Below are 24,276 nucleotides of genomic sequence, written 5' to 3' on the forward strand. Positions count from 1 at the left end.
AGGTGGGCTTTGCAGGGACCCCACCAAAGTGGTTGATCCGCTGCCCTCTTGGCTGCATTTCCATCCTCCTCCCTTCCGTTCTCGTTTTCTTCTTTGTAGTGGCATTAAGATGAACGAACCAGCAGTGAAACGCCGAGGCCCTCCAGGGACAGATTTCAGACTGTTATTCTTCTCTCACCAATGAAAAGAGAAGGAAAGAAAATAATCAAAAAATCTGCTGCTGTGTCCAAGTGTAAAATTAACCCTGTGGGGCCCGGAGTGAGTCTGCATACAGGAAACCCTGCACTATGAGGAGCTTTGACGCCAGACATCAAAGGGTTAGCCCTGAGTACCGGGAAGGTAAAAGAGTCCATTGTGCAGCAGAGCCTGGTACCAGTGTTTCTGGATGGATTCAGAGAGCAGGTGTGGATACACGCAGTGTGGATGGCAGCTCTCTCCCCAGATAGCTCAGTTGGGGGATGGGGGTTAGCTGGATGTACACAGCCTCGCCACACGGCTTTCCAGATCCTTCACCAGCTGTGAATTCAGAGCTTCTCAGACCAGTGAGTGAAAAATAATCTGGTCAATTGACTCCTTTACTCAGAGTCATAGACTAGGACAAGTGTTTCTTAGACTTTGACTCTTGCTTGTAAATCTGGGTTGCTGCTGGTTTGTGGATCTCTAAGGCCTTGTCTACAAATGCCTCATGTAGCCAGTCTGGTGAGATCTGCACTGGTGTAAATAGTGCAAACTCCTACAGACAGAGATGCAGCTACATCAGGGGTTGAAATTCCAGTGTAGACAAGGCCTAAAACCTAGAAGGGAAGCTGGCATTAGGTTGACCAATTCACTACCCACCCTCGCTATTAAATCCCCAAGCTCAGGCATGTGCTGTAGGTATGTAAAGGATCCCTCAGGGTTTACACACAATCCTTCACCATCCTTCCCTGGGGCAGGACAGTACTGCCAGGGAAGGATTTCGGGGAGCTGGAGTGAGATCAGCCTACAAAGAAGGAGATAAGGGTGGGACGGGCTTTGATATGTCAGGAGTTTCATACAACCTCAGTAATTAATGGCCAGTGCTGGTACTAGAGGACATGGTTCCTTCCCTCAGCAAGTATCAGAGAGGGGGAAGCTCCCTGCTAATCACAAGCTGCGGGGAAGGCAACTCACAGCCAGATTTCCTCCCCCTCGACCTGGCAATTAATTTTGATGGGGGGCAATATGAGCAAATCTAATCAAAAGCCCAGTACGATGTACGTTGGGCGGGGAGAGGGCAAGTCGCTCATGGTCAGGGCGCTATGTATTCCATGATTCTTCAGCTGCAGCATTTGTCAATGTCCACCCCTTGCCAGAGAAATGCACTAAAGATTGTAACTTTCATTATAAATATCCAACCCCACCCCAAAATGGTTGCAAAGAAAACCTGCCAGAAGAAAATTGAGTGTAAGCGGATGCAGTCTTGCCTTAGACAGCCTGACAGTCTTAAACAAGAGAGCTGAGCTGCAGTATTAATTCTGAAACCCACTGAAGACCACTTAAATAGTTAATGTGGTTGCTATTTCACTGCTGGCCCTTTTAGCACCAACATCCAGCTACTGTGCTCATCCCACAATCCCACTCTGCCTCCATCACCTTCCACGCAGCCAAAAATCCCAACTGCCGCCTCCTCAGCTACCAAAACCTCCCTCTTCCCCACTGCTGAGGCCTACATGGCAGTATCTGCCATGCACTGAGAACTGATCTTCAGGGGCTGAGTGAAATTAACAGCGTGAAATAACCTGGTACCCAGACTGGATTATATTCATTGTCATATTTAACAACATAAGGAGCTCCTGTTTTTGTAATTCACCTCCAGCTGCTGTGGATTTTTCAGCCTGACCCCCCAGATTGTCATAGAAACCAAGAGACCTTTATACTGGATGTAGGCCCAACGCCTGCACAGTATACCTGGCCTTGCCCACAATGGCTGCAAAAAGTGCAGTGTCAGGGGGCATTGGCGCCCCATTGAACGCGGGACAGTGCTGACCTCTGGAATGGAGCATATAGGTGTCTGTCTAAATATGGGCTCGTGAGACGTGAAGTAGGGAGGGTTCCCTAGGGACCTTTCCTTCAAAGTCTGGCCACAGTCATGAGTGTCAGGATATACTCAGGCTGAAGTGTGCATGGTAAGGGGAACTGAAAGTGGCCCTCAATGCTGTGCTGTGGCTTTGGCTGGTTTTAAGCCCTGTAGCTCTTGCTGCTTTGGTGCCCTCTGAGGGTCAGATTCTGCTACTGTACAGCTCACTGCCAATGATCCCCTTGACTTCCGTAGCACAGGATCACATGTTAATGAGGTCAGGGATCTACATGGGGGAGCCTCTCCACATGGTCCTTCACTTAGTAGGTCTATGTCATTAAATTAATCATTGCAAATGGCACAGAGAACTGGGAGGGAGGCAATTGTAACTTACTCTGGTTTTATTTCCTTGTTTAGCTGAGTGGGGCCCAATGAGGGAGATATAGTATGAGTAGTGGAACTGCAGAGAGAGAAGAGCAGGGTGAGGAATGACTCATGTGAGACCTGAAAACTTCATGTGTGGAGCACTGGCCCCTCAATATCTAGAACCAAGCTTTCATGGTTTTTTAACTTTGCCTCCTTGCTGCTTCTCTTGTTCTCAGTGAAACCACCACTGCTCAGCTGGCTGATAAGCAAAAGCTCCCTGACACAAGCTATGTACTTCAGACACAGGGCTGGAGCTTCAGTCATGGGGAAATGCTTCTGTAGAAGCTTTCATGTCAGACTGAGCACATCTCATTCCCTGCTGTAAAGAGCTGAATAACTCTTTCTGAGGTGGTTAGGGACTATTTAGAAAAGCTGGACGTGCACAAGTCCATGGGGCTGGACGAGTTGCATCCGAGAGTGCTGAAGGAACTGGCGGCTGTGATTGCAGAGCCATTGGCCATTATCTTTGAAAACTCGTGGCGAACCGGGGAAGTCCCGGATGACTGGAAAAAGGCTAATGTAGTGCCAATCTTTAAAAAAGGGAAGAAGGAGGATCCTGGGAACTACAGGCCAGTCAGCCTCACTTCAGTCCCTGGAAAAATCATGGAGCAGGTCCTCAAAGAATCAATCCTGAAGCACTTGCATGAGAGGAAAGTGATCAGGAACAGCCAGCATGGATTCACCAAGGGAAGGTCATGCCTGACTAATCTAATCGCCTTCTATGATGAGATTACTGGTTCTGTGGATGAAGGGAAAGCAGTGGATGTATTGTTTCTTGACTTTAGCAAAGCTTTTGACACGGTCTCCCACAGTATTCTTGTCAGCAAGTTAAGGAAGTATGGGCTGGATGAATGCACTACAAGGTGGGTAGAAAGCTGGCTAGATTGTCGGGCTCAACGGGTAGTTATCAATGGCTCCATGTCTAGTTGGCAGCCGGTATCAAGTGGAGTGCCCCAAGGGTCGGTCCTGGGGCCGGTTTTGTTCAATATCTTCATAAATGATCTGGAGGATGGTGTGGATTGCACTCTCAGCAAATTTGCGGATGATACTAAACTGGGAGGAGTGGTAGATACGCTGGAGGGGAGGGATACGATACAGAAGGACCTAGACAAATTGGAGGATTGGGCCAAAAGAAATCTGATGAGGTTCAATAAGGATAAGTGCAGGGTCCTGCACTTAGGACGGAAGAACCCAATGCACAGCTACAGACTAGGGACCGAATGGCTAGGCAGCAGTTCTGCGGAAAAGGACCTAGGGGTGACAGTGGACGAGAAGCTGGATATGAGTCAGCAGTGTGCCCTTGTTGCCAAGAAGGCCAATGGCATTTTGGGATGTATAAGTAGGGGCATAGCGAGCAGATCGAGGGACGTGATCGTTCCCCTCTATTCGACATTAGTGAGGCCTCATCTGGAGTACTGTGTCCAGTTTTGGGCCCCACACTTCAAGAAGGATGTGGATAAATTGGAGAGAGTCCAGCGAAGGGCAACAAAAATGATTAGGGGTCTGGAACACATGAGTTATGAGGAGAGGCTGAGGGAGCTGGGATTGTTTAGCCTGCAGAAGAGAAGAATGAGGGGGGATTTGATAGCTGCTTTCAACTACCTGAAAGGGGGTTCCAAAGAGGATGGCTCTAGACTGTTCTCAATGGTATCAGATGACAGAACGAGGAGTAATGGTCTCAAGCTGCAGTGGGGGAGGTTTAGATTGGATATTAGGAAAAACTTTTTCACTAAGAGGGTGGTGAAACACTGGAATGCGTTACCTAGGGAGGTGGTAGAATCTCCTTCCTTAGAGGTTTTTAAGGTCAGGCTTGACAAAGCCCTGGCTGGGATGATTTAACTGGGAATTGGTCCTGCTTCGAGCAGGGGGTTGGACTAGATGACCTTCTGGGGTCCCTTCCAACCCTTATATTCTATGATTCTATGATTCTAACAGTGATGAGGGGAAGGGGAAGAAGCTAAAAAGTGAAGGGCCTAATTCTCCCCTTACACTAATGTATAATTCTGCCAACTTTGGTGGAGTTATTCCTGATTTACTCCTGTATAAATGGGGCCTGGACATGGCCACTTCCTGTGATAGTCTTCTCAGGATAAGGCCTGGCTTACATTTTTTTAATGTAGAAGTGACCTTGGAGAGGTCTTAATGCAGGTCCCTCCAGAACAAACTTGATGTCTCCTCAGTGTCCCAAGCCCTCTGCTCAGCTGGGGAATAGGAGAACAATGTGAGGAACTCGCTGTGGAAGAGCTGGTGATCTGAACTCCGATTCCCTGAGTGCCAGTGCATTGTGTCTCGAGAGGCAACTTAATCTTGGTCTATAAGTACCTGCACAAAATATATCTGATACTACAGGGCTCTTTAATCTGGCAGGCAAAGGTGTAACAAGATCCAATGGCTGTAAATTCAAGTTAGAAAAATTGAAGTGGAAATAAGGTGTAACTTTTGAACAGTGAGAATAATTAGCCATCACAACAGCTCACCAAGGGATGTGGGGCGTTTTCCTTCACTTGGTGTCATTAAGTCAAGACTGGATGTCTTTCTTAATGATAAGATCTAGTTCAACCACAAGTGATTGGGCTTGAGGCAAGTGCTGCTGGTGAATTTCTGTGGTCTGTTATGAAAACTATTAGATTATTATAATTGTCCCCCCTGGCCTTAGAAGCTATGAATCTATGAACCATCTTGGTCTGTTTCTAAAGTAAGTTTGTTATGTCACCAAAAACCTTGAAAACCGCCAATTGGTTCTTTTAGCTTAAAGACAGGTTAAAAAAACCCAAATGTTTGTCTCCAACTCTTGCTTATTCTTTCCAAGTGGCTGAGCTGGTTTTTATTACTTTTATCCCACTTTGGACAACCCTTAGCGTAGACTAGGGTTCTCAAACTTCAATGCACTGTGACCCGCTTCTGACAACAAAAATTACTACAACAAAAATGACCCCAGGAGTGGGGACCAAAGCCTGAGCCTGCCTAAGCTCTGCTGCCCCAGGTGGGGAGGATCAAAGCCAAAGCCCAAGCCTCACTGGCCCAGGCACGGGAGCCAAAGCCCAAGGGCTTCATCCCCAGGCAGGGGGCCTGTAACTTGAGCCCCACCAACCATGGTGGGAGCCCTCAGGCTTTGGCTTTGGCCCTGGGTGGTAAGGCTCAGGCTTTGGCCCTGGGCCCCAGCAAGTCTAATGCCAGCCCTGGCAACCCCATTAAAATGGGGTTGTGACCCACTTTGGTGTCCCGACCCATAGTTTGAGAACTGCTGGTATAGACCTTGGTACAATATTCCCCTCCCTCTGCCTGGCAGAAAAGTGCATTCCCCTCCCTGCCACAATATCTCCCTCCTTTCCTGAGTTTGCATTTGCCTGGGATACTTCAGGGCCATCTCCTCCAACTGGGTCTTGAACCTTCCTGCCCCCGCTGCCAGGAGTCTGGAGGCTGTGTTCTCATTCCCTGCGGCTCTAACACTTCCCAGCTCTAATGACTCTTTATGTTTTATAGGGACAAGTTGGGACTAGCATGGCTACAACGACCCTGCATACAACATCTGTGTGTTTTACTCCTCTCAGGTTACCTTCAAAAGGTGCTGAAGAACCACACAGCCCATGCCTGTGATGGGGAGCAACTGGGAGTCATTTGTCCCCACAAGACCTCCATTAGCATCCTATCTGCATTTTATGGGCGTCGAGTGCCCAGCCAGAACCTCTGCCCAAGCACTGGCAATATCTCTGGTGAGAGCATCATGTGTGTGTCTGCCACAGCCCGCCAGGTAAAAGCAAAAACATCCTTGAAATTCACAAGTAACAACATTCCAAGGGACTGCAGGAAACCAGGGCAGTACCATGCATGGAGGTGTTCAGGGTGACATGGGATACTCTTGGGTTCAGGCAAGGGAGATCAGATTGTCTGATCAGGGTCCCCCCAAAGTGCCCCCACATCTGCCAACTGGCCCTCAAACATTGTAGCCTCAGGTCCCATCCTAAAAAATGGTGGGTGGTTTGGGACCTTGTAGTGAAGCCCCGCCCCTTACCTATACATGCAGAAGGAATTCAGGATGCTATTTTACCAGTGGAGTGATGAAAGGTACTGACAATGGGACTTCTGTGATGGACTGGGTGGGGTTCACCTCCTGGAACTGCATTTGAGGATATAAACCTAGGAAGAGGCATTACAGATTTATTTTAACCAAGATGAATTTTGGAATAGGCATACAAAAAATTAATTGTGAGAAATTTGTCCATGTTAGGGCTTAACCCAGAGAGGAAGGATGGTCCAGTGACCGTGTAACCCCGAAAAATTGATTTTGGGGATGCCGCTATAATACCCTACCCCCCTTAAACTGTCCTTCCCGAGGTATAAGTTTCCAGGGTTGTTAAGGAAACGCTAAAGGACATGGATATAGCCTTCGGATAAAGTAATTGACACAGGCAGTATTGTTTTCCAAAACAAAGTAACTAATAATCCCTAATACGCTGTATCCTAAAAATTCTAAACAAAACACAAAATCCCCGAGACACAAATCCCTTGTTCCAAATTTAAAGAGCATTTAAACCACAGTAGTATACGGTTTACGATTCTAAGCAAAGTGCTTTGTTACAAGTGGCCAGTTTGTAACAAATTGCTGACAGTAGTTCTTTAAATCAGTGGTTCTCAACCTTTCCAGACTACTATACCCTTTCCCGGTGTCTTGATTTGTCTTCCATACTCCATTTCACCTCACTTAAAAACTACTTGCTTACAAAATCAGACATAAAAATACTAAAGGGTCACAGCACACTTACTGAAAAATTGCTGACGTTCTCATTTTTACCATATAATTATAAAATAAATCAATTGGAATATAAATATTGTACTTACATTTCAGTGTGATACTTGAGCCTGTTTTTCACTTGTGAGCCTTGTCTGAAGTCCAAGCCCTGCTGTCCAGGGCTGAAGCCCTGGCTGTCACCCACTGATTTCGGCCCTGCACTTGCAAGCCCGTCCCGTGACCTCCCTGGAGGCTGCAAACCCCAGGTTGAGAAACACTGATCTAGATGAGTTGAGTACCCCCTGGAAGACCTTTGACTACCCCCAGGGGTACACGTACCCCTGGTTGAGAACCACTGCTTTAAGTTTTGCATAAGTAAAATACAATTAAAAACACACACACTTCTAGCATACACATGTTAAATACTATGCTAGACTACACTACACTAAAATTATATTAAAACTGGCAAGCTTACTTTATAAATTCATTGGTATCCCTTTATATCACTACTGCTGCTGTGATAAATCTTTTAGTATTCTTTTTAATCGCTGTTCAGCTCCTGGTCAGTCAGCTCTGCTCTGCTCCAGTTTTCTTTTCTCTGTCTCTCTCTGCAGCAGCTTTTCTGACTTCTTTCCTTTGGCTTCTCTTGCTGGTTTCCAGTTCAGCCGTCTGCTCCCGACTGAATCTCTCTCTGACTCAGACTCCAAAACTGCCTGGTGGCAGCTGGCCTTTTATGGTGCACTGTGGGTCTCTCCTAATATACCTTTCTATTCTTATCAGCAATTACCCCACTCACACATGCCCAGTATCAACCACTTCTTTAGGAAATGTAAATTTCAAAGATTTAAATACAGAGAGATCATGGTTTTTAATTTACTGGGGCTAATACAGAATGAAAGGAAATCATTGTTATCCTTTGACTCTGGGTACTCGAGTCATGTATGGTGGAGGTGAATACCTAAGTCCTTATTCTTTTCACCCAAGAGATTCTTCGAGAGGTGCTTTTTTTGTGTAGAGTCCAATGGCAAAACAATTTGTAAACCTGGTTAAATATTTCCTTAACATTGCACTTTGCTGGGAAGAGATCTGCCTTCGTGTGGGCTTATGAAGGAAAGACATTGTGTGCCAAAAAATCAGAAAGCCAGATAGAGGCACAGGTTCTTTGACATTAGCAGCAGCTAACTTTTCATTCTGGGTATGGATAGTGTCACCATTTTAAGGAGGGGTGTCTGGATAAGAAACTAGGAGATATGTTGGGGTTTTAAAGCAATTGAACCACCCCCACCCCACTAGGTTCTGACAACTACTGTGAAAATTGTTTGAGGTGGGAGGCATCCTCTAACCATCTGAAACAGGCAGTGACTTTTCTGACACCAGTTAGATCCTCGTCACAATCACAGTGGAATGTTTTTATTTAGTGACAGGCCATTTATCACCATTTACAGCAAGCTGATCTTCATCCTTTTCATTTAGTAGAAACATTCGTGACTGTCCCAGCTGACATATCAGGGAGTCAAAATGAAGCCATGAGCCTAGACTGATCCTGGGTCTCTGATCTCATGAGCCAGGGGACTTTATACTTGTGAAATTTAATTGCCTCCTGTTGGCTTATCTTGGGGATAGGATGCAGCTGGGTTTTGCAATTGAACTGAGAGCTCTGACTTGTTTTGTAGCTGAGCCTGTGGTAACACCACTGAGCTCCTTTTTACTCACCATCACCTCCTTGTTCTAGCCCTGGTCTACACTAGGACTTTAGATCGAATTTAGCAGCGTTAAATCGATTTAAACCTGCACCCGTCCACACAATGAAGCCCTTTATTTCGACTTAAAGGGCTCTTAAAATCGATTTCCTTACTCCACCCCTGACAAGTGGATTAGCGCTTAAATCGACGTTGCCGGCTCGAATTTGGGGTACTGTGGACACAATTCGATGGTATTGGCCTCCGGGAGCTATCCCAGAGTGCTCCATTCTGACCGCTCTGGACAGCGCTCTCAACTCAGATGCACTGGCCAGGTAGACAGGAAAAGAACCGCGAACTTTTGAATCTCATTTCCTGTTTGGCCAGCGTGGCAAGCTGCAGGTGACCATGCAGAGCTCATCAGCAGAGGTGACCATGATGGAGTCCCAGAATCGCAAAAGAGCTCCAGCATGGACTGAACGGGAGGTACGGGATCTGATCGCTGTTTGGGGAGAGGAATCCGTGCTATCAGAACTCCGTTCCAGTTTTCGAAATGCCAAAACCTTTCTGAAAATCTCCCAGGGCATGAAGGACAGAGGCCATAACAGGGACCCGAAGCAGTGCCGCGTGAAACTGAAGGAGCTGAGGCAAGCCTACCAGAAAACCAGAGAGGCGAACGGCCGCTCTGGGTCAGAGCCCCAAACATGCCGCTTCTATGATGAGCTGCATGCCATTTTAGGGGGTTCAGCCACCACTACCCCAGCCGTGTTGTTTGACTCCTTCAATGGAGATGGAGGCAATACAGAAGTAGGTTTTGGGGACGAAGAAGATGATGAGGAGGAGGTTGTAGATAGCTCACAGCAAGCAAGCGGAGAAACCGGTTTTCCCGACAGCCAGGAACTGTTTCTCACCCTAGACCTGGAGCCAGTACCCCCCGAACCCACCCAAGGCTGCCTCCTGGACTCAGCAGGCGGAGAAGGGACCTCTGGTGAGTGTACCTTTTAAAATGCTATACATGGTTTAAAAGCAAGCATGTGAAAGGATTACTTTGCCCTGGCATTTGCGGTTCTGCCTTTGCAAAAGGTTTCTGGGGAGGGCAGCCTTATTTCGTCCTTCATGGTAGGACACTTTACCACTCCAGGCCAGCAACACGTACTGGGGAATCACTGTAGAACAAAGCATTGCAGTGTATGTTTGCTGGCATTCAACCAAAATCCGTTCACGCGGTGGGAGGAGGCAAAATGCGACCTTGTAACGAAAGCACATGTGCTATGTATGTAATGTTAACTTTCAAGGTTTACCCTGAAAGAGTGTAGCCACTGTTTTATAAAATGTGTCTTTTTAAATACCGCTGTCCCTTTTTTTTTCTCCACCAGCTGCATGTGTTTCAATGATCACAGGATCTTCTCCTTCCCAGAGGCTAGTGAAGCTTAGAAAGAAAAAAAAACGCACTCGCGATGAAATGTTCTCCGAGCTCATGCTGTCCTCCCACACTGACAGAGCACAGACGAATGCGTGGAGGCAAATAATGTCAGAGTGCAGGAAAGCACAAAATGACCGGGAGGAGAGGTGGAGGGCTGAAGAGAGTAAGTGGCGGGCTGAAGAGAGTAAGTGGCGGGCTGAAGACAGGGCTGAAGCTCAAAGGTGGCGGCAGCGTGATGAGAGGAGGCAGGATTCAATGCTGAGGCTGCTGCAGGACCAAACCAGTATGCTCCAGTGTATGGTTGAGCTGCAGCAAAGGCAGCTGGAGCACAGACTGCCACTGCAGCCCCTCTGTAACCAACCGCCCTCCTCCCCAAGTTCCATAGCCTCCACACCCAGACGCCCAAGAACACGGTGGGGAGGCCTCCGGCCAACCAGCCACTCCCCCACAGAGGATTGCCCAAAAAAAAGAAGGCTGTCATTCAATAAATTTTAAAGTTGTAAACTTTTAAAGTGCTGTGCTTAAAGTGCTGTGTGGCATTTTCCTTCCCTCCTCCACCACCCCTCCTGGGATACCTTGGTAGTCATCCCCCTATTTGTGTGATGAATGAATAACGAATGCATGACTGTGAAGCAGCAATGACTTTATTGGCTCTGCAAGCAATGATTAAAGGGAGGAGGGGAGGGTGGTTAGCTTACAGGGAAGTAGAGTGAACCAAGGGGCGGGGGGGTTCATCAAGGAGAAACAAACAGAACTTTTACACCGTAGCCTGGCCAGTCATGAAACTGTTTTTCAAAGCTTCTCTGATGCGTACCGCGCCCTCCTGTGCTCTTCTAACCGCCCTGGTGTCTGGCTGCGCGTAACCAGCAGCCAGGCGATTTGCCTCAACCTCCCACCCCGCCATAAACGTCTCCCCCTTACTCTCACAGATATTGTGGAGCACACAGCAAGCAGTAATAACAGTGGGAATATTGGTTTCGCTGAGGTCTAAGCGAGTCAATAAACTGCGCCAGCGCGCCTTTAAACGTCCAAATGCACATTCTACCACCATTCTGCACTTGCTCAGCCTGTAGTTGAACAGCTCCTGACCACTGTCCAGGCTGCCTGTGTACGGCTTCATGAGCCATGGCATTAAGGGGTAGGCTGGGTCCCCAAGGATACATATAGGCATTTCAACATCCCCAACAGTTATTTTCTGGTCTGGGAATAAAGTCCCTTCCTGCAGCTTTTGAAACAGACCAGAGTTCCTGAAGATGCGAGCATCATGCACCTTTCCCGGCCATCCCACGTTGATGTTGGTGAAACGTCCCTTGTGATCCACCAGAGCTTGCAGCACTATTGAAAAGTACCCCTTGCGGTTTATGTACTCGGCGGCTTGGTGCTCCGGTGCCAAGATAGGGATATGGGTTCCATCTATAGCCCCACCACAGTTAGGGAATCCCATTGCAGCAAAGCCATCCACTATGACCTGCACATTTCCCAGGGTCACTACCCTTGATATCAGCAGATCTTTGATTGCGTGGGCTACTTGCATCACAGCAGCCCCCACAGTAGATTTGCCCACTCCAAATTGATTCCCAACTGACCGGTAGCTGTCTGGCGTTGCAAGCTTCCACAGGGCTATCGCCACTCGCTTCTCAACTGTGAGGGCTGCTCTCATCTTGGTATTCATGCGCTTCAGGACAGGGGAAAGCAAGTCACAAAGTTCCATGAAAGTGCCCTTACGCATGCGAAAGTTTCGTAGCCACTGGGAATCGTCCCAGACCTGCAACACTATGCGGTCCCACCAGTCTGTGCTTGTTTCCCGAGCCCAGAATCGGCGTTCCACAGCATGAACCTGCCCCATTAGCACCATGATGCATGCATTGTCAGGGCCCATGCTTTCAGAGAAATCTGTGTCCATGTCCTGATCACTCACGGGACCGCGCTGACGTCGCCTCCTCGCCCGGTATCGCGTTGCCATGTTCTGGTGCTGCATATACTGCTGAATAATGCGTGTGGTGGTTAATGTGCTCCTAATTGCCAAAGTGAGCTGAGCGGGCTCCATGCTTGCCGTGGTATGGCGTCCGCACAGAAAAAAGGCGCGGAACGATTGTCTGCCGTTGCTCTGACGGAGGGAGGGGCGACTGACGACACGGCTTACAGGGTTGGCTTCAGGGAGCTAAAATCAACAAAGGGGGTGCCTGTACATCAAGGAGTATTTCAGGCAGGACTGCACGGAGGGTTCCAATAAGAAATGGTGCACCTAAGTTATCGTTGTTATTGGAACAAGGAGGTTAGCCTGGCCTCTGATTGATACATGGCTAGATTTACCTCGCTGCACCTTCTCTGTGAGTGACTGCAGTGTGACCTAGAGGAATGAGTCCCCTAGACAGGGGAGGAGGCAAATGAGTACAAAACAAATCTGGTCTATTTCTTGTTTTGACCCACTCCATCTATCTTTTACATCTTTGGCTGGCAGCAGACGGTGCAGAAGGACTGCATGCCATCCACATCTCATGGCTGCTTGGCAGAAGATGGTACAGTACGCCTGCTAGCCATCCCCATCTCTTGCCTGCCTGGCAGAAGATGGTGCAATACGACTGCTAGCAATCCTCATCTCTTGCCTGCCTGGCAGAAGATGGTACAGTACGACTGCTAGCAGTCCGTATCGCCTGCCTGCTCACCATAAGACGGTTCAATAGGACTGACTGCAGGACTAAAGAGAATGACCTGGTCAAGTCACTCCAAATTTAGTCCCTGCGCCCATGTCTGCCCAGGCGCTCCCAGCCGACGCGGCCAGGAGCACCTCGGACACGATGAGGACGACTACCAATCGTATTGCACCGTCTGCTGCCAGAAGGCAAGGGGTTGCTGCTACTGTGCAGCAAAGCCGTACCGCGTCTGCCAGCACCCAGGAGACATAGGGTGACGGTTACCTGAGCGGGCTCCATGCTTGCTGTGGTATGGCGTCTGCACAGGTAACTCAGGAAAAAAGGCGCGAAATGATTGTCTGCCCTTGCTTTCACGGGGGGAGGGAGGGAACGGGAGGCTGACGATATGTACCCAGAACCACCCGCGACAATGTTTTAGCCCCATCAGGCATTGGGATCTCAACCCAGAATTCCAATGGGCAGCGGAGACTGCGGGAACTGTGGGATAGCTACCCACAGTGCAACGCTCCGGAAGTCGACGCTTGCCTCGGTACTGTGGAAGCGCTCCGCCGAGTTAATGCACTTAATGCACTTAGAGCATTTACTGTGGGGACACACACACTCGAATTTATAAAACCGATTTCTAAAAAACCGACTTCTATAAATTCGACCTTATTCCGTAGTGTAGACATACCCCTAGATTCACCAAGAGAGTGGAAATCCTTGTCCTTGTGCCTTTGGCTGCCAAGGGCAGCTGGATTTACAGAGAATATTAGAGCAAGAGGTGGGCAGAGCAGCACAGGAGAGCTAAGAGCTGATTGGAACCTTCCTTATAACCTCAGACTGACCCTTTCATAGTACATGCCTCAATAATAAGAGCAACCCTCCATAGGCAGTTAGGAGTGCCCTGGATGTCATGTTCCCTGAGTCATGAATGGAATAAGGAATGAGGCAGACAGGGGATAGCAGTGTTACCATCTCCCCATAGCTCAGAGTTAGCATAGTTATCCATCACCACTCTTAACATGGGTGACCGCTGGGGCAATCCCCTCACCCCTCAGAATCAACCAACTTTCCTGGTTCTCTGGAAACCAACCTGATTTCAGTGAAAATAATGCTGCTGATAATGAGCATAAATCACACAACTAGTTACAGTAGCTTTGTCTCTTTGGAAGATTCCCCAGCCCAGCAGCTCTAGTTCTTTCTCTGCCATTTCACTTTTGACTTAATAAACATACCAAAGGCTTTTCACCCACGGGCTGGGCTTTCCATTCCCAACTTTTGTTCCCCATCAAACGCCTCACATCAGCCTGAGCTGTCCTTGTGTTGAGCCTCTCTTTAGTTACAACACTCTGGGCCCATCGACCCAGCTAGAGGAGGGTGTGGCTAACTCCCTGGTTCCCTCCAGGGACTGAATCTCCCTGGCCAGTCCAAGTATACAAACTAGGAAATATCATTTGGTCCAGCCACTGATCATTTTAATCATGGATAAGCCTGTGATTCTGTCACAGAGGTCGTAGAAGTCACGGATTCCATGACTTTCTGTGACCTCCAGAACTTCCAGAGCAGCTGGTACGGCTGACTGCAGGGCCACCCGAGCAGATGGCCCCAGGACCAGCTGCTCCGGTGCCCCATAGCCAGCCGCACCAGCCACTGCTGGAACGGCCGCAGGGCCAGCTGCTCAGGCCATCCCCAGGGCTGGCCGCACCGGCTGCTGCTTGGGCGGCCCCAGCAGCTGGCTCCGGGGAGCACCCATGCACCAGTTGGTGTGCCTGGCTCTGGGGAGCACCTGACCATGGGTCCCGGGGTGCCTCGGGGACTGCCCGAGCAGCAGCGGCCCCAGGGGCAGCTCTGGAAGTTATCTGGAGAGTGGTCCATGGGGAGTAGCAGCCGCTGGGAGCAGTCAACCCCTAGCATTGGAGTAGGGGCCCCTGAAGTAAGGTCTGTTGACTTAAGGTATTGAGGCTTAAGAGTGAAATGGGTCAAAGTTGTTTTCCATTTGTGTAATTACAGATGTAGAGGGAACCAGTCACCAGGTTTGGAGGCTTATTGAGTTATTTGTCTTTATGGCCTGTATCCATCAGTCCCCTATTCCTGCCACTCGTGGGGCCACTGACTTTCCCTTACTCACCACAACCAGCATGCAGGGCATTTCTTAGGGGTCTTTCTAAACCAAGTGCTCCAGGGTATGTGCCCTTTTCCCCCAACTGCCTCTCTCATGAGGTCAGAAGGCTGCCAACCCTTTAAGGGAAGTCCCTATGCTAGATCCATGAAGTCATTCAAGCCTCCAGTTATCTCATGTACACAAGATGATGGGGTTAGAACCAAAGAAATGGTATGTAAATAACAGCACTGGTGTGACACCCCACCAAGGTCATCCAGACAGGGTCACCCTAGGGCTAAGTACAATGAGTAAGAGACACCTCACAATTATAGAGAGCACTTTCTCACCCTCCTACGGGCTGCAGAGCTATCAGAGACACCACTCTGGATTTCAGCACAGCACAGGTATACACTGCAGGTTTCTATCTGGCCCCACCATGGGAATCAGTAATACACTTATCTTAGCAGCCTTCTGTGAGGCAGGGCAGGGCTATGAGTCTCATTTTACAAGGTGAGGATTAAGGAGTTTGCCTGCAGTCACACGTGGCAGAGGAGAGAATCAAACCCAGATCTCTCCCAGCCTAGACAAATGCACTAATCACTGGACCATCCTTCCTCACTGCAGGGTGCCTGGCTTGTCTGCTGGGATCTAGCCCTGAACTGATCCAGGATTGTCTCCAGAGCAGTAGCAAACACTCTCATTGCCAAGTCTACCTTTGCATCTCATCACTTCTACTAAGCATCCCTGATCTCCCAGGCTGCCTGCTTTCTGGGCTAGCCATAAAGACCAGGCTTTGGCAAATTGTCTTGCCTTGGTGTGTGGGGTCACCCTGAAACCAGTGCAATATGCTTTGAAAGATGCAGGACAGATATAACACCAGATGGGAATGACCTGATTGGGTACACAGCCCTCAGACAGTGGAGTCCTGTCAGGGGCCTAGGATTTCATGTGACATTTTTCTATTGTCATATCTAGTGTAGGCTCTTGCCAGCACTGGTCTTAGAGACAACAGACACCTGAAAGAGTCTGAATGGGCACTGCAGTAGAAGAGAGACACAGAGTAATAGAGAGACCCAGAAGTATAACAGCAGCTCACATACATTTTGCAGTGTCTGGGACTCTAAAGCCTCTTTGCCTGCACATGTTCCTTTCAGCTGTGGTTTCATGGCTAAGTTCAGTACTAACCCCCAATTGTACACGGGGATCTGTAAGTGCTAATACAGAATGTTTTGCCCTAGGCTTCCACTTGTTCTCCCCATAGTAAATAGGAGAGCTGTGCTGCCCCGGGCTGGTAGTGTCCTTTTAAAATCATTCTTCTCAACATGTGCCTCCATTGGTGGGGCTGTGGAAGCTAGCTCAGGATGAGAATGTCAAAGAATTGTTCCATATTGGCTACATTTAAAGTTGCATGAGTAGATAGAAAGGGATTATTTGTATGTGACCTTTCTGGTTTTAGCCTTTTCCTTTAAAAAAAAAGGGGGGGGGGCAGGCAACCAGGAAGCCATACTTGGCACTGATGTGGCCATTGCTGGAATATTGTGTCCTGTTCTGTTGCCCACAAATCAAGAAGGATGCTGATAAATTAGAGAGAGGTCAGAGAAGATCCATGAGAATGATTAAAGGATTAGAAAACCTGCCTTATGGTGATAGACTCAAGGAGCTCAATCTATTTAGCTTAACGAACAGAGGTTAAGGCGTGACTTGATTAGTCAGTAGTCCATGGGGAACAAACATTTAATAATGGGCTCTTCAGTCTAGCAGAGGAAGGTCTAACATGATCCAATGGCTGGAAGTTGAAGCTAGATAAATTTAGACTAGAAATAAGGCATACATTTTAACAGTGAGTAATTAACCACTGGACAATGTACCAAGAGTTGTGGTGGATTCTCCATCACCGACCATTGTTAATACAAGAAGGGATGTTTTTCTAAGAGATCTGCTCTAGGACTTACTGTGGGGATGTTCCCTGGCTTGTGTTATACAGAGGGTCAGACCAGATGATCACGAAGGCCCCTTCCCGCCTTGGAGTCTGTGAATCTATGAAAAGACTGGAGTAAGATATATGAGAAATAGGCTCCTGACTCTCTAAATCAGGGGTCGGCAACCTTTGAGAAGTGGCGTGCCAAGTCCTCATTAATTTAAGGTTTCACGTGCCAGTAATAAATTTTACATTTACAGGGGCCCCCCGATGGAACCCCAGACTGGCAGCGGGCTAAGCGGTGCTGGTGGCCAGGACCCTGGCTAGCAGGGGCCAGTGGACAGAACCCCAGACCAGCAGCGGGCTGAGCAGCTCAGCACGCTGCCTGTCTGGGGTTCCATCTGCTGCCCTCGCTGCAGGTCTGGGATCCCAGCCGCTGGCCCCGCTCATCCCACTGCCGGCCTGGATGGGCAGAACCTCGTGCCAGCAGCAGGCTGAGTGGGGCTGGTGGCCAGGACCCCGGCTGTCAGGGGCCGCCAAATGGAACCCCAGACTGGCTGTGCGGGCGCCAGATGGAACCCCAGACCGGCAGTGCGCTGAGCCGCTCAGCCCTGCTCAGCCTGCTGCCAGCCCAGGGTTCCATCCATCCAGGCCAGCAGCGGGCTTAGCAGGGCCAGTGGCCAGGACCCTGGCAGGCAGAAAAGTGCCACTAAAAATCAGCTGGCTGCCGCCTTTGGCACGCATGCCGCAGGTTGCTGACCCCTGCTCTAAATCTTTCCCCTGTCCTCTGAGTGAATGCCAGCTGTAGGTGTCAGGCCAGCACTTCTTGGGTTGACCACAGCTCAGAATGCAGTAGATCAATTTAGATTAAATTGAGTTAGACCAGATGATCAGTTCTTATCCCTTATTTGGTTATTTCTGGGTCTCCCAGCTGCTACCAAGCTTTCAGTAATGCCATTCTGGGGTGGGCTTTTTTCCCCTGACCTCTGCAAAGCTGTGGCACCCAGGCACTCCCATTAGAAACAACCCCCAGCATCTTGTTGCAGATTCTTCTAAACCTCTCACTAGAGCTGGTGAACCATGGAGCTTAGAGAGCTCTGCAAACGCTCGTACAGAGTTTGTTGCCCTAAGCTCCCGCTTGCTCTGCCTATTCAATGGAAGAGCTGACAATGTCCTCTTAAAATAATTCTTCCAAACCTGGATCCACCTCAGGCCTGGCTCTGGCTGCTTATATGGGGCTTCCGTTGACTGAAGTTGCAGCAAAGGTAGTATTTTACCTAGAGACTGTGGTGAAAATGAGCCTTCTCTGTGTATGCTAAACCCCATGTCCCTGGGGTGCATGGGCTCTGCTGAGAGTAGTGTGGAGGGACTGGGGAATGTCTTCCCCCAAAGAACTCACCATATTGAAGTCCAAAGCAGAAGCACCTCCATCGTGGGACAATCACCCCCAAACTTCTTTTCAAACTGGTTTTTGTATTTTAAGAAGGGGCTTTTGAGCGCCTGCTCCAGCCCATCACTGAGATCACGCAGGATGACTAATGCCTGCATGCTGCAACCAACTCCATCCTTTGCTGGAAACAATCCGCACAGAACTCCTCAACAGCCACCTCTGAATTTATTTTCTAGGTACGTTCATGGCTGTTTTTAGCCCCATTGGAGCACTGGTCCTTTAAAATACCTGATCCTAACCTGCTCAGCTCTGGGCCAGAAAGTCACGGGCTCAAATCCTACATGTCCCATGAGTTCAGGTCTGGAGCTTCGACCCAGTGCTGTGACTGTGGGGCATTTCTATGCGGGTGTTGCACTGTCAAAGCATCATCCACTGGTCCCTTCTACCCATCTCCAAATGGCCGTGTATGTGGGAGTTAGAGAGCCCAGGGCACTCTTCTCTTAACCTTGGTGTCTTGGTCAGTGTTCCTTCTTTCAGCATAAAACCAAGTGCTACAAGCCATAGCTTTCTGGAGCTGCTGCTATTGAGCTAAAAAGCTGTTGTGTTATAGTCTCTGGCTGCAGTGTTTGTGCTGCCAGCATCTAACTTAAGGATTTCTCTGTAAGACCAAATTCTACTCTGTTTAGGGAGCAACTGAGTTGCAGCCAGTAATTGTGTTTGCTTATTGATCTGTGTCTGTGAAGGGAGGAAGTGCCATCTAGAGGCCAGTGCCCGTAATAATCGGTGCTGTTGAGAGTATATCACTTACACACTAGTGAAAGGTTTCAGAGTAACAGCCGTGTTAGTCTGTATTCGCAAAAAGAAAAGGAGTACTTGTGGCACCTTAGAGACTAACCAATTTATTTGAGCATGAGCTTTCATGAGCTACAGCTCACTTCATCGGATGCATACTGTGGAAACTGCAGAAGACATTATATACACAGGTTTCAGAGGAACAGCCGTGTTAGTCTGTATTCGCAAAAAGAAAAGGAGTACTTGTGGCACCTTAGAGACTAACCAATTTATTTGAGCATGAGCTTTCGTGAGCTACAGCAATAGCCCATCCAAAGTGACCACTCTCTTTAAAATGTATATGATAATCAAGGTGGGCCATTTCCAGCACAAATCCAGGTTTTCTCACCCTCCGCCCCCCCCTCACACAAACTCACTCTCCTGCTGGTAATAGCTCATCCAAAGCGACCACGCTCCCTACAATGTGCATGATAATCAAGGTGGATCATTTCCAGCACAAATACAGTGGGGGGAGGGGGGATGAGAAAACCTGGATTTGTGCTGGAAATGGCCCACCTTGATTATCATGCACATTGTAGGGAGAGTGGTCGCTTTGGATGAGCTATTACCAGCAGGAGAGTGAGTTTGTGTGAGGGGGGGGCGGAGGGTGAGAAAACCTGGATTTGTGCTGGAAATGGCCCAACTTGATGATCACTTTAGATAAGCTATTACCAGCAGGAGAGTGGGGTGGGAGGAGGTATTGTTTCATGGTCTCTGTGTATATAATGTCTTCTGCAATTTCCACAGTATGCATCCGATGAAGTGAGCTGTAGCTCACAAAAGCTCATGCTCAAATAAATTGGTTAGTCTCTAAGGTGCCACAAGTCCTCCTTTTCTTTCCACTAGTGAAAAGCAGCTGTGCAGTCCTGACTCTGGAGCTGCGCATGCAGCATTTTAATGCAAGACGGAAAGAATAAGCTGGCAGTCGTTAAACTGTGGGCAAGGCCTCATCAGGCTTTTAAATAGGAATTTGCTAATGCCTAGTGGCTGCAGTAAAAGAAACAGGTCGGGAGAGCCCTGAGCCAAGGCGTGAGAAAGCCACAATACTTTGGAATGGTGCAGGATCTCTTCTTAGCCTAGGTAGGGTCCCTTTGGTCTCTCTGCTGATGAGCTAAGTTCCCAACAGTGTTCAGTACATCTGAATGCCTTTCCCTGGGAAGCTAAGGAGATTAATATATATATACAAGGTCCAGCAACACTGTGGCCCTGTTTTCCAAATTCTCCGTCTTTTGCAATATGAGGCACTTGAATTGTTTGAAGAAATCTATCCTTGGGTGGGACTTGAACTAGCCATCTTGTTATACAAAGTGGCAGCTCTGTCACTGGAACAAAAGGAAAAACCCTGTGAGCTGTCTGTGGAAACACCACTAGAAGCTCCATGTAGATTGTGATCCGACTGAACCAGGCACTGTACAAACTTAGAGAAGACATAATCCATACATCAAAGAGCTTGAAATCAATTTATGCGTAAAGCAGACATAGCAAATAGGTATAACCAAATGGAAGGGGTGCAGGGAAGTTGCGTAATATATGAAGATCCTTTTGCATAGACAAGCTGTCTGCACAATGTATAGGAAATGAGGATTTTTAACTCTATTTGCTGCAGCTACATGGTGTATTTTGCTCAGCACAACACACCTGTAGGTTCACAGGGCAAGAATCACATTCAGCCATGTGTTAACTGTAAAACAAATGTCAGAACAATTTGTAAAATTAAAATTGGTTCTTTCTTTCCCTAGTAAAATACCAAAAGAGCAAATCACCAGATACCTAGAGAGTAGCAGAACCAGGACCAATAACCAAGTTGGTTTTCTAAAGAGTAGGTTTGTCTAATCAATTTGCTATTTTTGATTTTGGCTAGAATTGCAAAATTAGTGGGAAAAGGGAATGCAGTAGATTCCATGGATTTGGATCTTAGCAAAGGATTTGATATGGTTGCATGAAATTTGAATTGAAAATCCAATTCAAAATGGTCTGGGATGAAAACACTCTTATGTTGACTGAAAAAATGTCACACGGGGTAATGCCAAACTGCACAGTATATAGAACTATGAAGGCTACAGCTGTCTTCCTTAATGATCTAAGGCAGAGTTTCACATCTGGTGGGTTGCAACTCCCAGGGAGGTCACAATAGGCAATTGCAGGAGTCAAGAAGCATTGGAAATTTTATTACAGTCTCAAGCAAAGATAATCTCACTCCCCCACTCCCAGCACACTTCAAGGTCAACTATTCTGTGTCCACCTCTCGAAACACACACCAATCAATTCTATAGGCATAATATTGCTATCATTTTTTATTCTTACTTTTATCGTAAATAGTATTTATGGTATAGTAAAAATGTTTGACTTTGAAGAAGGCACCGCCAACCTGAAAACTGTTGAGAAAACTGGCCTAGAAGTTGGAATAAACACCATGGTTAATGGAACCGGCAGATGGTTTTAACTTGAGACGAGCTGTGTATGTGAGGGCAGAGAAATTGTACAGAGGAACTGGATCAATGAAGCAGGACTGGAAGGGAGCTCCTGGGTCACCACACCCTGTCTCCTGCTATTGCCGGTAACCCTCACCATATAGTCCGGTCATAAATTTATCAAGATCCCTCTTAATCCCTGTTCGGTTGCTGCTCCCACTGCTCCTGTTGGGAGGCTGTTCTAGACCCCTCCCTCTGATGATTAGAAGCCTTCTTCCAATTTCCAACCTAGATTTATTCATGGCTAGTTTATCCTCATTTGTCCTTGAACGACCATTGTCCTTTAGCTTCTATAGCTCTCCTCCATCCCTGGTGTTTGCTCCTGATGTATTTATAGAGCACAACCAGCTCCCCACTAAACCTATGTTGGCTTAGCACGGCTCTTCCAGCCTCCTTACATGAAATTGGACCTCCCTTCCCCTGATCATCCTTGTAGCCCTTCTCAGCGCCGATTCCAGTTTGAATGCATCTTTCCTGAATAGGGGTGACTAGAAGAGTATGCAGTATTCCAGATGAGGCCTTGTGAAATGGTTTTAATATATTGGCAGAAAATAACCAGATTAAATTAAATTTGGAATAATCCAGGCCAGTATCTCTGTGGAAAAATAATCTGAAGGGCAGATATTCAATGGGAGGGTGAAGTCTGGAAAGCAAAAACAACGAGGAGTCCTTCTGGCACCTTAGAGACTAACAAATTTATTTGTGCATAAGCTTTCGTGGTCTAGAACCCACTTCATCAGATGCACAGAGTGGAAAATACAGGAGCAGGTGAAAATACATAAAAAGATGTGAGTTGCCTTACCAAGTGTGAGGTCAGTCTAACGAGACAAATCAATTAACAGCAGGATACCAAGCGAGGAAAAATAATTTTTGAAGTGGTAATGAGAGTGGCCCTGGACCCATGGAAAAGAAGCCCTTGAGGAATTCCACCATGGTTTCAACAATTTCCATCCCATCATCAACCTCAGCCTAGACCAGTCCACACAAGAGGTCCGCTTCCTAGACACTACAGTGCTAATAACCAATGGTCACATAAACACCACCCTATACCGGAAACCTACTGACCACTATACTTACGTACATGCCTCCAGCTTCCATCCAGGACACACCACAAGATCCATTGTCTACAGCCAAGCTGTAAATCACAAACATATTTGCTCCAATCCCTCAGGCAGAGACAAACACCTACAGGATCTCTATCAAGCATTCTTAAAACTACAATACCCACCTGCTGAAGTGAAAAAACAGATTGACAGAGCCAGAAGAGTACCCAGAAGTTACCTACTACAGGACAGGCTCAACAAAGAAAATAACAGAACGCCACTAGCTGTCACCTTCAGCCGCCAACTAAAACCTCTCCAGCACATCATCAAAAATTTACAACCTATCCTGAAAAATGGGCAGCATGTGACCTCCAGAAGAAGAAAGGGGAGTGTCCATGTACCAGCAACGCAGATACAGGTAAGTAACCGTTTTCATGTTCTCTCGACAGGTACTAATGTGGAGAGTGGACTAGATGATACATCTGAGGGAAGGGAACAGAAGGAGACTCCGCCGATTGGAAGGCATGAGATGCACTTGTCCTAGGGTTGGGGGTTCCACGACCACCGCTCCCAAGAGAAGGAGGCAGGTGGTGGTGGTCGGGGACTCTCTCCTCAGGGGGACTGAGTCATCTATCTGTCACCCCGACCAGGAAAACCAAGAAGTCTGCTGCTTTCCAGGAGCTAGGATTCACAATGTGACAGAGAGACTGCCGAGACTCATCAAGCCCTCAGATCGCTACCCCTTCCTGGTTCTCCAAGTGGGCACCAATGATACTGCCAAGAATGACTTTGAGCGGATCACTGCAGACTATGTGGCTCTGGGAAGAAGGATAAAGGAGTTTAAGGTGCAAGTGGTGTTCTTGTCAATCCTCCCCGGGGAAGCAAAAGGCCTGGGTAGACACCGTTGAATCGTGGAAGTCAACGAATGGCTCCTAGGTGGTGTCGGAGAGAAGGCTTTGGATTCTTTGACCATGGGATGGTGTTCCAAGAAGGAGGAGTGCTGGGCAGAGACGGGCTCCACCTAACGAAGAGAGGGAAGAGCATCTTCGCAAGGAGGCTGGCTAACCTAGTGAGGAGGGCTCTAAACTAGGTTCACCGGGGGAAGGAGACCAAAGCCCTGAGGTAAGTGAGGACACGTGGGATACCGGGAGGAAGCACAAGCAGGAGTGCGCGAGAGGGCAGGGGTCCTGCCTCATTCTGAGAAAGAGGGACAATCAGCGAGTTATCTCAAGTGCCTATACACAAATGCAAGAAGCCTGGGAAACAAGCAGGGAGAACTGGAAGTCCTGGCACAGTCAAGGAATTATGATGTGATTGGAATAACAGAGACTTGGTGGGATAACTCACATGACTGGAGTACTGTCATGGATGGATATAAACTGTTCAGGAACGACAGGCAGGGCAGAAAAGGTGGGGGAGTTGCACTGTATGTAAGGGAGCAGTATGACTGCTCAGAGCTCAAGTATGAAACTGCAGAAAAACCTGAAAAGGAGTACTTGTGGCACCTTAGAAACTAACCAATTTATTTGAGCATAAGCTTTCGTGAGCTACAGCTCACTTCATCGGATGCATCCGATAGCAAGCTTTTGAC

The 24,276-nt window shown here is 48.0% G+C and overlaps 2 protein-coding genes across 3 annotated transcripts in view; both read left to right on the plus strand.

Moving 5' to 3' along the window:
• The window catches only part of LOC125643007 (protein eva-1 homolog C), a 54,483-nt gene that overhangs the window by 12,632 nt on the left and 17,575 nt on the right, over positions 1 to 24,276 (plus strand). For both annotated transcript variants that reach the window (XM_048865050.2, XM_048865051.2), the window contains exon 2: positions 6,016 to 6,215. In XM_048865050.2, the coding sequence (XP_048721007.1) occupies positions 6,016 to 6,215 (200 nt within the window). The remainder of the gene's footprint in view (positions 1 to 6,015; positions 6,216 to 24,276) is intronic.
• LOC142073203 (uncharacterized) lies at positions 8,927 to 10,807 on the plus strand. Its single transcript, XM_075132345.1, has 2 exons — positions 8,927 to 9,860; positions 10,249 to 10,807. The coding sequence occupies exons 1-2, from the start codon at positions 9,281 to 9,283 to the stop codon at positions 10,788 to 10,790; spliced, it is 1,122 nt and encodes a 373-aa protein (XP_074988446.1). The 5' UTR covers positions 8,927 to 9,280; the 3' UTR covers positions 10,791 to 10,807.

This window comes from Caretta caretta, chromosome 9 (genome assembly GCF_965140235.1).
Source record: "Caretta caretta isolate rCarCar2 chromosome 9, rCarCar1.hap1, whole genome shotgun sequence".
NCBI classification, from domain to species: Eukaryota; Metazoa; Chordata; order Testudines; family Cheloniidae; genus Caretta; species Caretta caretta.